This window comes from Hyperolius riggenbachi, chromosome 1, assembly GCF_040937935.1.
Source record: "Hyperolius riggenbachi isolate aHypRig1 chromosome 1, aHypRig1.pri, whole genome shotgun sequence".
Classification (NCBI taxonomy): Eukaryota; Metazoa; Chordata; class Amphibia; order Anura; family Hyperoliidae; genus Hyperolius; species Hyperolius riggenbachi.
In genome coordinates, this window is record NC_090646.1 from 500,438,065 (window position 1) to 500,455,258 (window position 17,194).

Below are 17,194 nucleotides of genomic sequence, written 5' to 3' on the forward strand. Positions count from 1 at the left end.
TCCCACGACAGCGTCCTGGCTCCTCTTCTAGTCCCCGCTCCGGAATGGCTGACCGGCGGCAGCCCGGGCGACATTCGGCCGAGTGTCGGGCTTCTTCTTCCGCGTATGACGTCACACGCCGGCCGCCTCGCGTCATCACGGCGGCCGGCGTGGCAGTACGGCGCATGCGCGCTTTAATCGCGCATGCGCAGTACTTTCACGCCGGCCGCTGTGATGACACAAGGCGGCCGGCGTGTGACGTCAGCCGCGTCATACGCGGAAGAAGAAGCCCGACGCTCGGGGGAGTGTCGCCTGGGCTGCCGCCGGTCAGCCATTCCGGAGCGGGGACTAGGAGGGGAGCTAGGACGCCCTCGTGGGACCTCCCGACCAGCACTGGGCTGGAGAAAGCCCCGGGTGAGTACAATTTTCATTTTTAAGATGAGCTCGGAGTCCCTTTAATAAACTCAAAATGTACACTAGGCCCTTGCTTGACACATTTTGGCAAGTTACAGGAAGAAAGGTTATGAAAATTGGATCACTTTTTGCGCATAAATCCAGCAGAAACTGAATGCTAGGGAGGTTAAAAATCTTTAGCACAAAGGGAGGGTTAGATTTTCATCTCCAAATAAATGTTAGAAGTATAACATTTCTCTGCATAACGAGAAGACACTTCTTCCTCACATCAAGCTGAATATTTGCAAATAGCGTTGGTTTTAAAAGGGTGATATTATATTTAGCATAGTCTTTTCAATATGTGAGCTGTTGTGTCTCTTTAGATGACAAATCCTAGTGGTTCCGGTTCTCTATGAGTTAACTTTATAAGCAGCCCAAAATCCTGTTATGTTGCTGGAATTCATGTGTGTTAAGGCCAGTTACGAAACTTAGTGGTTCTGTTTGTCCATGACTAACTCTGTAATAATCCCCTTATAAACAGAAGATGAAAATCATCCTTTATGTTGCTGCCAGGCGAACTGAAGCTTTGCAAATGACTGAGATACAACACAGCCCACAGAACAGCACTGTTTTTTTACTGTCCTGCTACAATGACAGATTGTGTCAGAGAGTGAGATCTATAATATCAGCTGGTAAATAGACCTGCTTATAGAGAAGCACATTAAAAGGAATCCAAGGTGAGAGATATATGGAGGCTGTCATAATGATTTCCTTTTAAACGATGCCAGTTGTTTGGCAGTCCTGCTGACTTCTTTGGATGCAGTAGTGTCTGAATCACACACCTAAAAACAAGCATGCAGCTAATCCAGTCTGACTTCATTCAGAGACATCTGATATGTATGCTTGCTCAGGGTCTATGGCTAAAAGTATTAGGATCCTTCCACACTTCAAATGTCCTTATAGGCAGTGGATCAGCAGAACAGCCAGGCAATGTGTTTAAAAGGAAATAAATACACTCACCTAAAGGATTATTAGGAACACCATACTAACACGATGTTTGACCCCCTTTCGCCTTCAGAAGTGCCTTCATTCTATGTGGCATTGATTCAACAAGGTGCTGAAAGAATTCTTCAGAAATGTTTGGCCCATGTTGATAGGATAGCATCTTGCAGTTGATGGAGATTTGTGGGATGCACATCCAGGGCAACGAAGCTCCCGTTCCATCACATCCCAAAGATGCTCTATTGGGTTGAGATCTGGTGACTGTGGGGGCCATTTTAGTACAATGAACTCATTGTCATGTTCAAGAAACCAATTTGAAATGATTCGAGCTTTGTGACATGGTGCATTATCCTGCTGGAAGTAGCCATTAGAGGATGGGTACATGGTGTTCATGAAGGGATGGACATGCTCAGAAACAATGCTCAGGTAGCACGTGCCATTTAAATGATGCCCAATTGGCACTAAGGGGCCTAAAGTGTGCCAAGAAAACATCCCCCACACCATTACACCACCACCACCAGCCTGCACAGAGGTAACAAGGCATGATGGACCCATGTTCTCATTCTGTTTACGCCAAATTCGGACTCTATCGAGACTCATCAGACCAGGCAACATTTTTCCAGTCTTCAACTGTCCAATTTTGGTGAGCTCGTGCAAATTATAGCCTCTTTTTCCTATTTGTTGTGGAAATGAGTGGTACCCGGTGGGGTCTTCTGCTGTTGTAGCCCATCCGCCTCAAGGTTGTGTGTGTTGTGGCTTCACAAATGCTTTGCTGCATACCTCGGTTGTAATGAGTGGTTATTTCAGTCAACGTTGCTCTTCTATCAGCTTGAATCAGTCGGCCCATTCTCCTCTGACCTCTAGCATCAACAAGGCATTTTTGCCCACAGGACTGCCACATACTGGATGTTTTGCCTTTTCACACCATTCTTTGTATACCCTAGAATTGGTTGTGCGTGGAAATCCCAGTAACTGAGCAGATTGTGAAATACTCAGACCAGCCCGTCTGGCACCAACAACCATGCCACGCTCAAAGTTGCTTAAAGGATACCCGAAGTGACAAATAACTATGCTGTGTTCCTTTTTTTCTTTCTCTACCTGAAAGAGTTAAATATCAGGTATGTAAGTGGTTGACTCAGGCCTGACTGAGACAGGAAGTGACTACAGTGTGACCCTCACCGATAAGAAATTCCCCCTTTTTTTTTTACCTCTTTCTTGCTCTCAGAAGCCATTTTCTGCTAGGAAACTGTTTTAAAGGTGCAATTTCTTATCAGTGAGGGTCACACTGTAGTCACTTCCTGTCTGAGTCAGGACTGAGCCAGGCACTTGCATACCTGATATTTAACTCTTTCAGGCAGAGAAAGAAAAAAAGGAACACAGCATAGTTATTTGTGTACTAGGCACTGTACATACACATGTCTATCTCATCATGTCTCATGTCAGATTTGGAGTTCAGGAGATTGTCTTCACCAGGACCACACCCCTAAATGCATTGAAGCAACTGCCATGTGATTGGTTGATTAGATAACAGCATTAATGAGAAATTGAACAGGTGTTCCTATTCCTAATAATCCTTTAGGTGAGTGTATGTCAGCCTCCATATGTTACACATCGGGTTCCCTTTAAATAGCTTTACCATACTGCTTCCCAAATTATAAAACCCAGGTTTAATTATGCTCCTGGATGTCACCTCAAAGTAAAACTATCAAACAAGACTTAAAGAGAGTCTGAAGCCAAAAAAATACCTATTTTACAGGCCATTTATGTTAAGCAATAAGATCATAATAAGATCATAGCTGAAACGCAGCATCCCCGCGGTGAGAATGAGATATTTATATCCCCAAAATCGTTGAGCAAAATTCCACGACTTTCCAGGTCATGGATTTTTCTGCCTGGGGAGGCAGAGCTTTGCGCTGTAGCTCTGCCTCTGCTCGCGTCAATCTCTGCCTCTCCCCGCCCTTCTCAGTGAAAAAAGACTGATTTCGGGGATATAAATACATTGCTCTGCCGCAGGAATGCAGCGTTTTAAGCTATGATCTTATTGCTTAACATGAATGGCCAGTAAAAAAGGGTATTTTTTATGGCTTCAGACTCTCTTTAAACAGTACCTGAGAGGAATGAAAAGAAAAGTTTTATACATAACTGGAGCTTCCTCCTGCCCCCTTCAGGCTGCTCAGTCCCTCACTGTCCTCCTCTGCCTCTTGGACCTCTGTCACCAGGAGCGTTCTGCGCAGGCGCAAACCGTACTGGGCCTGAGCAATACACTCCTGGTAACGTCGGCAGGAGCGAGGACACGGCCACGCAGGCACAGTAGTTTTCCGACTTTAAAGTCGGAAATTCCAGAAATGAACCCGATACGGGGACCGGAGCATCGGTGAGTGGCTGCATGGGCACAGGACGTCTGCAGGGGACCATTAGAAGCCCTGGGTAAGTTTTACTCTTTTTCCCCCTACCTCCTACAGTAGTCCTTTAAACGCGTGTCAGGCCTACAATCTGCCTTTAGTCTGCCCTTACAATGACTAAGGGCAGATTGTAGGCCCGACACGCGTCAGTTGATCCTGTGGTTTTATTGCACTTTGTCATGTGAAGTTCTAAATAAAGAATACCAGCTTTTTTCATCATACATTGTCTGGTTTGCGGATCCTTCCTTGATTGCTCATGTAGATTGGCCTGGCTGACCAGATCCTGCACTGGTATGATTCAAAGGGGGTCGAGCGTACATTAAATTTTTCCTGTTAGTTCTTTAAAGAGGAACTCCAGTGAAAATAATGTAATAAAAAAGTGCTTCATTTTTACAATAATTATGTATAAATGATTTAGTCAGTGTTTGCCCATTGTAAAATCTTTCCTCTCCCTGATTTACATTCTGACATTTATCACATGGTGACATTTTTACTGCTGGCAGGTGATGTCAGTGGAAAGAGATGCTGCTTGCTTTTTTGCCAGTTAGAAACAGCTGTCAACAGCTATTTTTCACAATGCAATGAAGTTCACAGACAGGAAACTGCTAGGACCATGGTCCTCACAGTTTCCTGTGGGAGGGGTTTCGCCACAATATCATCCATGCAGAGCCCCCTGATGATCCGTTTGTGATACTGAATGGAATGAAGTTCAATTCTTGGTCACGGTATCTCGTTAAAGAGTAACTGTCAGGCTGCAGAAGCTAATTTAAACCTCTATTCTCCTGTGTTAAACAGTTTAGAAGGAAGCCCAAAAGCAATTAGTGAAGATAAAAATCTCAGTTACCTTTGATGTGTGCTTATCAGCAAGTCTGTTATTCTTAAGAAGACGCAAGCCGCATACCATACTGCAAAGCATTCTGGGGCTCTCCCCTCGGCTGCTAATGAGACGTTACAGAAGCTTGTAATCGCGTAGCACTGATAAATCTCGGGCAGAGTACACTGCAGGAGTCAGCTATTGTTCCTAGCCACATGGCTCATTAATATTCACTGCACACTGTGTTATTCAAGTACAAGCTTATCTGTGATCAGGAAGCAGGCAGGACATGACGACACATTTGACAGAAAAACATGGAGCCTGCCATGAGCTGTCAGGAGCATCATTCTCTGCATATACTATATACAAATTCTGTGAAATCCAAACGTGGACAGTGAAATGCATATGTAATGTAAGTACAGCCAATCTTTAGCTACTGATATATGTGTTTATTTTCTCTGAGACCTTATACCTAACAGCTCATCTTTAAGTTGCACATGGTCTGTATAAGACAGTGCTGCATTCCTCATTATGTTTGCAATTGAGTTACAGAGTTACATTTGTTGTTTGCACTCATGTTGTTGTCATATTTATTTTAATTGGGGTTGCATGCCTTGCAGGCTCATGAATTTTATTATACATGTTTTAAAGAGAAACTCCAACCAAGAATTGAACTTTTTCCCAATCAGTAGCTGATACCCCATTTTACATGAGAAAGACAATGATTTTCACAAACAGACCATCAGGGGGCGCTGTGTGACTGATTTTGTGCTGAAATCCCTCCCACAAGAACCTCTGAAGACCGCGGTACTCCTGGCAAACAGCCACAATGTAACAATGTTCAGAGACAGGAAACAGCTGTTATTAGCTGTCTAACAGCCAGAGCAGCTAGAAACAGCTAAATAACCTGCCCACAGTAACAATGTCTCCATGTAATAAATGTCAGAATGTGAATCTGGGAGAGGAAAGATTTTACAATGAGCAAACACTGACTAAATCATTTATACATAATTATGGTAAAAAATGAAGCACTTTTTTTACTACATTATTTTCACTGGAGTTCCTCTTTAAGAGAATTTTAAGTAAAAGCAAATCAGAGCATAAATGTCCTGCTTGGATTATCCTATTGCTCTGAGACATTTCCTGGGCTTTGTAATGGGGCCCCATTGCCCTACCATGCCCATAATGATTCCTATTAGTTAACCTGTAGATGCGAAAATATTTTGCTGTGTGAACTGAAAATGACCTGACGAAATTAATAGTTGTATCTACAGTCTAAATCATGAAAAGGATTTTCCCTAAATCCCATAGACATGTTAATCTACATATATGAACATTGGGAGGAGATATCAGAATCTCACAATTTAGTCTCTGTGGCAGCCAGCAATGAAATGACACAATTGAGCATAATAGGCAAAAATAATCCATTATAGTTTGTTAAAATTTAATATAAAACACCCTCTGAGAGGTCCAAAGTGTCAAGCGGATAGAGCTGACTTTTGGCATATGTTGTGGGAGTCCCCATTAATTCATAATTTCTGGCCATCCGTTCTAGAGACTTATCACAACTTTTGGACACCCATACAGATTTCATGCCACTGATCTGACATATTAGAGAAAGAGATGTATGCTCACCACTATAGGCTATTCTTTAAAGGACACCTGAAGAGTGAGGGATATGGAGGCTGTAGTATCTGATCAACACAGGCACTCATGAGACACACAAATGGATCCTTGAATAGACAAGCTGCCAGAGGTTTCCAATCCACAATGGTGTACAAACAAGTAACACAATCCCCAGAGGTTTTTCCTGCAGCCACTCAATGCTCAAACAGAACAAAAAGTGGCTACCACCACAGAAAGCATAAACTGGGATCAGATGCTGTATTTCAAGTAAAAACACACTTTAACTGTAAGAGTTAAAAACCATTAAGGGGTTAAAACACTTATATTGTGAGTCCTTGGACACAGCACCCAGTGCTCAAATTGCCAACAGATTTTAAGCACCAGTGAGTACACCAGCCGGCACCTGCATCCAAAACAGTGTGAGAACTCAAGGCAATGAAAAAAGTCTCTACCTGAATTTAGCAATTATACCTCAATTTATTAGTGGTACCATAGCCACAAAACTACACAACGTTTTGGCACACAGTGCTTTTTCAAGGGCTACTGTAGAGACCCATTAGATTTTTTACCATCGTCATAGAGAGCAGCCACAGTGATGGGCAATATATAATTACTCCCATTGGGATGAACTTATCCCAATCAGGATAAGCCCTGCTTCGGTTCAACATGAGGTACGGCATTGTGGGAACTGTAGTTTAATACAGTGGCCTACACTATAGATTCAGAAGATATCAGCTGACTACAATGACTCGACACTTGCCAGATCCCCTAGCTACGGTATTGACATTATCATGTTAGCAAACAATAGCCCACGGAGATTCACAATAAATAAAGTTTTAAAACATTATTTATCATGTGCCTCCTTGGGCTATTATTATTGTATTGGACTACATTTCCCACAATGCCCTGCCTCACACTGTGCATTGTGGGTTGCGTACCAGGTGACCGCTCTCGTCCAATGATCAGTGAAAAATGCTTCAGAATTGGAGCAAGCAGGACGAGCCGCATTTATTCACGGCCAATGCCGATAGAAGTAAGTACATTATACATTGTCCATCACTGTGTCTGCTCTGCATCACCCCTGGTGAGGGAGGAAGACCAAAACCGCCAATTTTAATGCGATTACGTTTTTCATGCAGAAGTGAGCTCAAGATGGATGCTCGCCCAGGATGTATATAGAGAAAAGTAAAGGATTTACCATAGTGTCAAGCTTCCGACACGACCCGAAAGGTGTACAGTACATTTATTGTAAGGGAGCCAAATATTTTTTTTTCAATTATTATATATAGAGTTTAATAAGGAGATTGGCAATGAGGGGAGAAAAAGTTTACACATGTATGTAAATGGATAAAAAAAAATAATTAATATAATAAAATAATATATAATGTAAACTAATTTTCATACATCATACATGAGGTTTGCTGTAGACATACCTGCTTGTGTAAGGGCTTGTTGTCTTTTAAAAGCTTCAATATCTATCGCACTTGCTGCTCCTACAGCTCCAGTCCCTGCTAGAGATTGCTATTTCCCCAAAAAAACAACACATACAAAAAAAAAAAATTATACCAGCACATAATTCATAATTCATAATTAACAAAAAAAAGGCAAGAGCCGAAACTTTGGTAGGGATTTGTTTGTGGAAACAAACTGTTTTGCTTCATCTGTGTCACAGATATGTTTTGCATTTGTTTTAAAGTGGGATGCAACATTTTGGGCAACCTTGTTAATCGTCATTATTTTCCTGTATAAATTGTTGGTTGTTATGATGAAAAATGTTAAATATATCATACAGTAGACACACACAGTGATATTTGAGAAGTGAAATTAAGTTTATTGGATTTACAGAAAGTGCACAATAATTTTTTAAATACAATTAGGCAAGTGCATAAATTTGGGCACTGTTGCCATTTTATTGACTCCAAAACCTTTAGAACTAATTATTGGAAATCAAATTGGCTTGGTAAGCTCGGTGACCACTGACCTACATACACAGGTGAATCAAATTATGAGAAAGAGGATTTAAGGGGGTCAATTGTAAGTTTCCCTCCTCTTTTAATTTTCTCTGAAGAGTAGCAACACGGGGGTCTCAAAACAAACCTCAAATGACCTGAAGACAAAGATTGTTCTTTATTATGGTTTAGGGGAAGGATACAGAAAGCTGTCTCAGAGATCTCAGCTATCGATTTCCACAGTTAGGAACATATTGAGGAAATGGAAGACCAAAGGCTCAGTTCAAGTTAAGGCTCGAAGTGGCAGACCAAGAAAAATTTCAGATAGACAGAAGCGACAAATGGTGAGAACAGTCAGAGTCAACCCACAGACCAGCACCAAAGACCTACATCATCATCTTGCTGCAGATGGAGTCACTGTGCATTGTTCAAACATCCGGCACACTTTACATAAGGAGATGCTGTATGCGAGAGTGATGCAGAGGAAGCATTTTCTCTGCCCACAGCACAAACAGAGCCGCTTGAGGTATGCTAAAGCACATTTGGACAAGCCAGCTTCATTTTGGAATAAGGTGCTGTGGACTGATGAAACTAAAATTGAGTTATTTGGGCATAACAAGTGCAGTTATGCATGGAGGATACAGCACTCCAAGAAAAACACCTGCTACCTACAGTAAAATATGGTGGTGGTTCTATCATGCTGTGGGGCTGTATTGCCAGTGCAGGAATTGGGAATCTTGTCAAAGTTAAGGGGTAGCATGGATTCCACCCAGTATCAGCAGATTCTGGAGACCAATGTCCAGGAATCAGTGACAAAGCTGAAGCTGCACCGGGGCTGGTTCTTTCAAAAAGACACCGACCCTAAACACTGCTTAAAATACACTAAGGCATTCATGCAGAGGAACAAGTACAACGTTCTGGAATGGCCAGCTCAGTTCCCAGACTTGAATATAATTGAAAATCTGTGGTGTGAGTTAAAGAGAGCTGTCCATGCTCGGAAGCCATCAAACCTGAATGAACTAGAGATGTTTTGTAAAGAGGAATGGTCCAAAATACCTTCAATCAGAATCCAGACTCTCATTGGAACCTACAGGAAGCATTTAGAGGCTGTAATTTCTGCAAAAGGAGGATCTCCTAAATATTGATTTCATTTCATTTTTGTGGTGCTCAAATGTATGCACCTGCCTAATTTTGTTTAAACAATTATTGCACACTTTCTGTAAATCCAATAAACTTAATTTCACTTCTCAAATATCACTGCGTGTGTCTCCTATTTAATACATTTAACTGACATTTTTTATCGTAACAACCGATTTATACAGGAAAATCATGATGATTAATAAGGTTGCCCAAGCTTTTCCCATCCCACTGTGAATGCACATACAATGTGATCATAGTACTGGCTAGTGCTATTGCTGGTCCACAGACCAAGACACAATAAATGTTGTACTTACCAGCAAACATCACTTCTTTTTATTACTTGGAAGCCAAAACTAGTGAGATAGCCCCGCCCTCTTGAGGGACAGGGACACAAAAAAAGACCAAGCAATCAAAATGATTATATCAATGACTCTGTCATATTGTAAAAACAAAAAAAAAGACCTGCATAATAGGGACTTCTGACATTAAATAAGAACTCCAAAATTTGATTGGTAAAATGAAAAGTTCTCGTAATGTTAACCGCTACTGCAACTAATTTGTATGTCTTTTCTCTCGATTAAATCCAAGATTCCAAAAAACAGCCTTTTATTTCCCTGTTAAGTGTTGTGTTTCATAGGCTCTGTGTTTTTCCTGCTAAAGGGAACCTGAAATGAGATAGATATGGAGACTGGCATATGTAATTTTAAATGACACACATTGCCTGGCTGTCCTGCTGATCCTCTGCCTCTTATACTTATAAGATGTTTCTAATAAAAATCGGACAAGATTAGCTGCGTGCTTGTTCAGGTGTGTGATTCAGACACTACTGAAGCCAATAAGATTAGCAAGATTGCCAGGCAAATGGTATTGTTTAACCTCAACTCAAACAGGATGTACTGGTATATCCAGTTTAAGCCTCACTAACACAAACAGGACATACCAGTACATCTTGTCAATCAGCGGCGGGTGAGCGTGCAGTGGGATTTATGAAGGAGAACATGTGTTTCCCGAGCCAATGTAAGTGTCTGAGAATAAATGAACCTCTACCCCCCCCCCCTCCCCCCCCCCCCCCACCATAGTTAGTTACCAAACAGAAACACTTGAGAAAAAGTACATAAATAGTTACCTCAGGGACTCTTTTTTAATATGTATTTTTAATATATAAGTCATGAGGGTTTATTATTTTAGCAAATAAGGGCTTAAAATAAGAGGGCTAATTTTCACTGTAGGACAGCACACATGACTACAATCGCAGGACTACTGTGCAGGATTATTAAACTTGGATCAAAAAAGATAACAGGGTAAGAAGCCAAAGAAAGCAGAGAGAAGGTGTTGCTTACTCAGACAAGGGAAAAGCTAACACACAGCTGATGCAACAAAGCTGAAGCATGAGTGAATGTAATTGACGGCAGAAGCTTACATAGAAAAACAAAGCTCTTAGTTAATGCACAGATGCTGAAGGCTTTTTATGCACTTACTTTTGCCCATCAATTATTCATATTTCAGAAAAGTTAAAACAAACCTGTAGGGTTTGATAAAAAAAAAAAAAAAGTTTGATACTTACCTCTAGAGAGGGAATACAGATGCTTACCCTATCAGGGCGTTTAGCGCTGAGACCCCGAAGAGCGGCCACCCTACAGCCGTGCAGTAGCAGGGACCCGATCGGGCTTCGCCGCAAAAAGCTAGGCCTGATCGGGTCTGTGCTACTGTGTAAGTGCGAGCCGTCGAGATGCAACACTGGAACTGCCCAACTGAAAAAAAGTGTTCCAAATGAATACTCACCTGAATAGAAGGAAGTCTCTGGATAATCCATTATTAATTGGGGCAGGTTTTTATTTTATTTTTTTGGGGGGAGGGGGTTACAGGTATCCTTTAAAGCAGCGTTCCCCAACCCTGTCCTTAAGGCCCACCAACAGTGCATGTTTTACATAAAGCCAAAGAGGTAGTTAATCAGCTCTGCTGAGATACCAATTACCTCACCTGTGCATGTTTGTGGTTTTCTGCAAAACACGTACTGTTGGTGGGCCTTGAGGATAGGGTTGGGGAACTCTGCTCTAAAGGGTCGGTTTTTGTCAAATTTCAGTAGGTTTAAGGAGGGTTGTATCTGGCCATTTTGGTGTCCTGGCAAGCCCCCCCTACATCAAGTCCAATAACAAGTTGTTAGGTTGTGTATAGAAATGATGTTGTTTCTAAAGATAAGTCTATTGAGAATACACAAATGCTTGCCAGGCCACTGGACTGGTTCAAACTCTGTGAACGCATATAACAAATCTTTCCTATAATTATGAGGGGTGTGCATCCACTTTATAAAAACATTATCCCAAAGGAGTTAAAACAATCAATACTGACCAATTCTAAAGCAATTAGAATTAATTAGCACATTAATAGCACCTATAATGGGAATGATATTCAGGTCTCCTTTCTTATGCTAATTTGCAATGTCCATTTAGGTGTTAAAATTACCATCAATTCCATTCTAAAGAATAAGTCTGCACCTCAGGTATCTTTCTGGTTTGCCTATGTCTAAGAACTGTCCTGGGTTTGATCCATCCATCAGCTTCTTACTTCCTATGCCAGGAATACATTTATAACGTGTTTTAATAGAATGGACATTAGTTTTAATACTAACTTTGAATTGGCTGAAATCTATTAAAAATAAGAAATACACCACAATAAGATGGCTGAAGGTGGTGTCTGCTCACAGGTATGGGGAGGGTGGAAGGGAATGTCTAATACAATAGACGTTATATTATCTATGTATATCTTCCACTTTACTTTTTTCCCTTTCTACCAGCCTTTTAGGTCTTTCTGAATTTGACCCAATTTGAACCAATTCTGTGTGCTTAAGAAAATCACTTTAAAGTATTTATTTCGTATCTAACATCTGGCATTGTGGGCCTATGGGCAGTACTCAGACACAGAACTGGCACTGCCAATATGATAAAACTAAAACCTCAACAAATGATCTTTTAAAAGTCCAATGTTTAAAAAATTCTGTAAATCTGTGGTGGTTAACCCCTTTAGTATAAAAATGAATGTCACTAAATAAATCCAAGGTATTTCCACTACAAAGCTTTACACAGTCCACCAAAGCAGCAAGCTGTTACACTGCCTTCCAGAGAACACCAAGTGGCAGTCAAGCCCACTCTATTGTGGCAATAGATGTAGCCTCACACTCAACAAGTGAGGGACTCACTAGATCCACATGACCCTATATTATGGTATCTTGGTCAAAAAACACCTTGCTCTCCTTCCAGACAAAATGAGGATCTGTAAGAATGACCATTTACCTCGAAAGAATATGTGGCCCATAGCGTAAAACCATAAAAAGCATTTATTAATGTATAGTATTGTACTTACATTGGTGGGTGTGGAAAAGTGATTAGAGTTTTGACCACAGGCTCTCCCCTGTAAGCACCCCTTTCCCCTGTATGAGCCCCTGGCTGGACCCCGTTGTACTCTCTGGTCTGATCCATGTATAATTCCCAACTGGCGAGTAATATGTTGTTCTGTTGTAAAGCTAATGTTATCAATAAATATGAATTTGAGAAAAAAGTGCCACCGATCTCTGTTCAATCCCTTTGTCAACTGAATTGATGGAAAATGACTTTCTCTATCAGACCGACATGGCTGGAGCACAAGGAGGAACCTAAGATGAGAAGGGAATGAGGGCAAGGCTCCATAGCTTTGTATCACAGCAAGCAGGTCAAAGCTGGAGGCTGCAGTGGGGATGGTAAATGACTGATATCATGTAGATATTGTCTATCTAATACATCTTGCAAGCTTAGGCCCAACTACATCATGTGATGAGTTCTCTGTAGCTGCATTCTACGTTCCGCACTTTGTGCCACCATCACTAGGCAGTCTCACTTAACCACTGACAACACCCATGTGGCTAAATTCATTAACAAATAAAGAATGCGTTACAGAAATCCCCAAACATTGTGACCTTAATTATGCGTACCTATGTCACTGCCGCCGGTGAGCTAGGCACGGGGTGAGCCGCCACTCAAATCCCAGACGGCGTTAAAAACTATTCCCCCTCCAAGCTATAGCAACTAGGAGGGAAATGTAAATCAGAACACCGAATTATACTTGTGCGAGGTCCACAGCATACACTAGTGCTCTGACGGCGCCGGGCTTCAGCGCCAAAATGACCTGCTTCGTTAATTATCCCCTTCCTTTACTAAATATATCAACCCCCTATTATTTAGACCGTTGACATAGGTCTGGTCAGAATTTATTGAAAACTGCGTGCAAATAGGTGACAAGAATGTCCAAAACACTAGGGCCATATTAGAGGATAGCTATGAAAAACACGTCTTCTGACATGTGAATAGCCATGCACACAGGAAGAAAAAGAAATTCTAAATATAAATGCATTCTTCAAATAGAAGGTATTAACAATTAATCAAATTTAGGAAACCAAGAAGGCACTCTCATGATGCATCACTCCTGCTCAGTAAGTGAAGGCTTCAGTCATTCCTTTATGTCCCTAAAAAGCGAAGCACACATACAGAGTTTTTGTGGAAGAAATTAAAGTCTGAAAGTGTCTTCAACCATGTCCAAACGAAAATGTTTTTCCATGGAAATAAGATTCATGTTTTTTTCTTGAATATTGAATATCTGAACACACATAAGAGCAGGCAGGTATTTCTCTCTTAAAACTGTCATACTTAGTTAATGAATTAAATTAAAAAGAATACGTCACAACGAAAATGGATAATTAAAGTGTAAAAAGAAAACAAAAAAAACCAACAAAAAAACAAATGCAAGAATCACACAAGCTTGAACGTGTGAAGTCACAAAAATGTTGCCCATGCACTTCGATGATCTGAAGAGTTTTACAAGATCCCTTTCACCCCTGAGTTTGGTAGCAGCAGTGGGTTACCAGATTTCATCCCTTACAAGGTCATCTAACCTTTCAAGTTAAAGCTAGAAAATATCATCCCACCAAAACACCACTTTAACTGGTGGACACTGAACTCCAGAACGATTATTTCTCTCGGGGTGAAGGAGCTGTATGAGATGGCCTTTAAAATATGGAAGTACAGATAAAAAGATCTGTTTATAAAAATAAAATTGGAATGGATGGGAAAAAAAAGTAAATTTGAGATGAGGCCACACTGTAGAACCATCAAAAAGGTACCTGAAATGGTTGCTGCTGTGATGAAAAAGCAGCAGAAACATTAGGAGGAAGCTGGGTTGCTATAGCAACAGGAGTACCAGTCTGCCCATCTTTTCCTGTCACAACTTTTACCTGAGAGAAAATATTTCAAGAAGAGGGAAAATCATTTGTGTCTAATTTTTATTTTATCACCTAAATTAATATGGATTCAAATAACAAACAAAATTGCATTTTGTTGCAATGTGCAGAGTATACTTTAATCAGAATGATTTTTGAAGATCTGGAAGTTTCATAGAGAAGCATGATAATTGCTTTTGAAGGTGGCTGTGCCCTAAGTCGTATATACACGGAGCAATTATTGATACCAGGTTGTCTGTTCCTATTCAAGCTGGAACAAAGAGTCCCTGGTCAGTCATTGCTCCACCTCGAGAAGAAGGCAAAGTGGCATGACAGACAGGTGTTACTGAAATAGAGCTCAAAACAGTAAGCAATGGAAGCTGCAGCAAACAGTTATCTACACAACCTGGTGGGCGAGGGCGGGGCTTTTGGGAGGGGTTAGGAAGCACTGCAATAGCAAGAAGTGGGAAACAAAATGAAAGAAAGAACAACAGGCAGACAAGAAAGAAACAAGTATAGTGGTTGATATTGTTGACTACTCTCTGACTACACTGCACTGGACAACATTTTAGGTTTAATATTTGACAATCATTTCCAAAGTAAACACTAGTTGCTAATATAACGATAACAACAACACAAAAAGAATGAAAATTCTTATTTTTACTTTAGAGATGAATGGTCATTAAAAAAATAGCCTGGAAGCCCACAGAAAGAGTAAATGATTAAAGCAAATACATAAAAAAAAATGATTTATTGTTATTATGTTTTATTTTTTTCAGTACTAAAATAAATATTTTTAATTTCAATTAGAATTGTAATAATGCCTCTGAATATTTAATATTTTTCATATATATTCAATTTAGACAGAAAAAAATGAAATATGAAATTACAGCCTGCTGTCCTGACATCACATGAATAAGCACAAAAAACACCTAAAAAATTATTCCAACCAATGCATTTGCCAGACAATATTCCAATGGTTGTAATGGTGATGGGAGCAGTGTTTGTTGCTTTGGATGTCGAGCACACTACCAGCTGGATACATATTTTAACATGAAAGATTCATAAGCAATTATTACAACATGATATACACCATTCATAAGCAATAGATCATATTTCTTTGCCTTAAAGCAAACCTGAGACAAATAAAAAGTATTCATACATACCTGGGGTTTCCTCCAGCCCTCTGGTCATCTGAGTATATCTGTCAGCCTCAATCTTCTACTGTCTGTCCCGGTCACTCTGTCAGTCGCAGCCAGCAGTCTGCACATGCGTGGCCAGGACTTGCGCACGCACCCCCTTCGAGCCCCTATCACTGGGAGCATTCTGTGCCTGCAACAATAGCACGACAGAGGAGTGTGCGTGGCCACGCCACGCATGCGCAGACTGGCCACAACTGACAGATAGACCGGAACAGACAGTGGAAGATTGAGGCAGCCCGGGAGGATGGCAAGGGAGTGAACAACCTGAAGGGGGCTGTAGGAAGCCCCAGATATGTAGGTATGTACAAATACTTTTTTTTTTTCTTCTCAGGTACACTTACAGAAAAAATAAACTCTATTTTTATGCAAACATTGCTATGCTTTCCCTTTAAAGTGCTCCTTTCATTATCTGACACACAATGGGTCCAATCCAATTCACTTTTACTCCTAAGTGATCATTTTTTATCTTCAGTGTAAAATAGCTTTATTTGCACTCTGCAATTGAAAAAGTACCAAAAATACCGGTAGGTGAAAAAGTAATGTAATTTTTTTTCTAAATACAGTATTTTTTGCTTGCTGGTGACTTATAAGGCATTTTATTGATGAGATGTGAAAATATCACCTAGGAGAAAATTTTGAAAAAAAAGTGTATTGGATCGGGCCCAATGAGTTTAACTGAGATTTGAGACACAGCATACTTTTGTTAATGTGGCCATGTTCATATACAGTACTGAGCCTTTGCCTTAATACAGGGGTGCCCTGATTACAAGGTATGCATAATAATGCCTTTCCTCACTAGCCTTTAAGAGGAGAACTACATACAAAGTAGACTGTAATCTAGCAACCCCTCACTAAATGGACAAAGGCAAATTAAGTGTCAGGCCATCCCTGTTCCATCCAGCTACCTCCAGTACTGCAACCAAAGGTCCTTTGGGAGGGTGGGCAATCTGAAGAAATGGAAAAGAATAAAATCATGCTTATTTTCTTAAAGGGAACTTAAACGTAGGAAATAAAAAGAGTTTCACTTACCTCGGGCTTCTACCAGCCCCCCGCAGTTATCCTGTGCCCGCGCCGGTCTTCAACGATCCTCCATTCCCCCGCTGCCGCTTAGTTTCGATTCTAAACTGCGCCTATGGGGCCCTGGCATCCTCGTACACAATCGCATCGGCAAGAGCATCCTGCGCAGGCGCAGTACGAGGTTTTCTCTTACAGCGCCTGCGCAGAACGCTCTCGCCGACGTGAACACGTACGAGGATGTGTGTGGCCAGGGCCGTGCAGGCTCAGTGGACCGCCGACTGATCAATTGGCAGAATTGAAACTAAGCACCAGCGGGGGAACGGAGGATCTTTGAGGACCGCGGGTACAGGACGGCTGCGGGGGGCTGGTAGAAGCCCCAGGTAAGTGAAATTCTTTTTTATCTCCTTTGGTTTAGGTGCTGTTTA

General features: G+C 41.1%; 1 protein-coding gene across 6 annotated transcripts in view; it reads right to left on the bottom strand.

The window, feature by feature from the left end:
* EP400 (E1A binding protein p400) overlaps positions 1-17,194 on the bottom strand; it is a 158,675-nt gene that overhangs the window by 132,087 nt on the left and 9,394 nt on the right. For all 6 annotated transcript variants that reach the window (XM_068243443.1, XM_068243444.1, XM_068243442.1 and 3 more), the window contains exon 3: positions 7,650-7,737. In XM_068243443.1, coding sequence (XP_068099544.1) covers positions 7,650-7,737 — 88 coding nt within the window. The remainder of the gene's footprint in view (positions 1-7,649; positions 7,738-17,194) is intronic.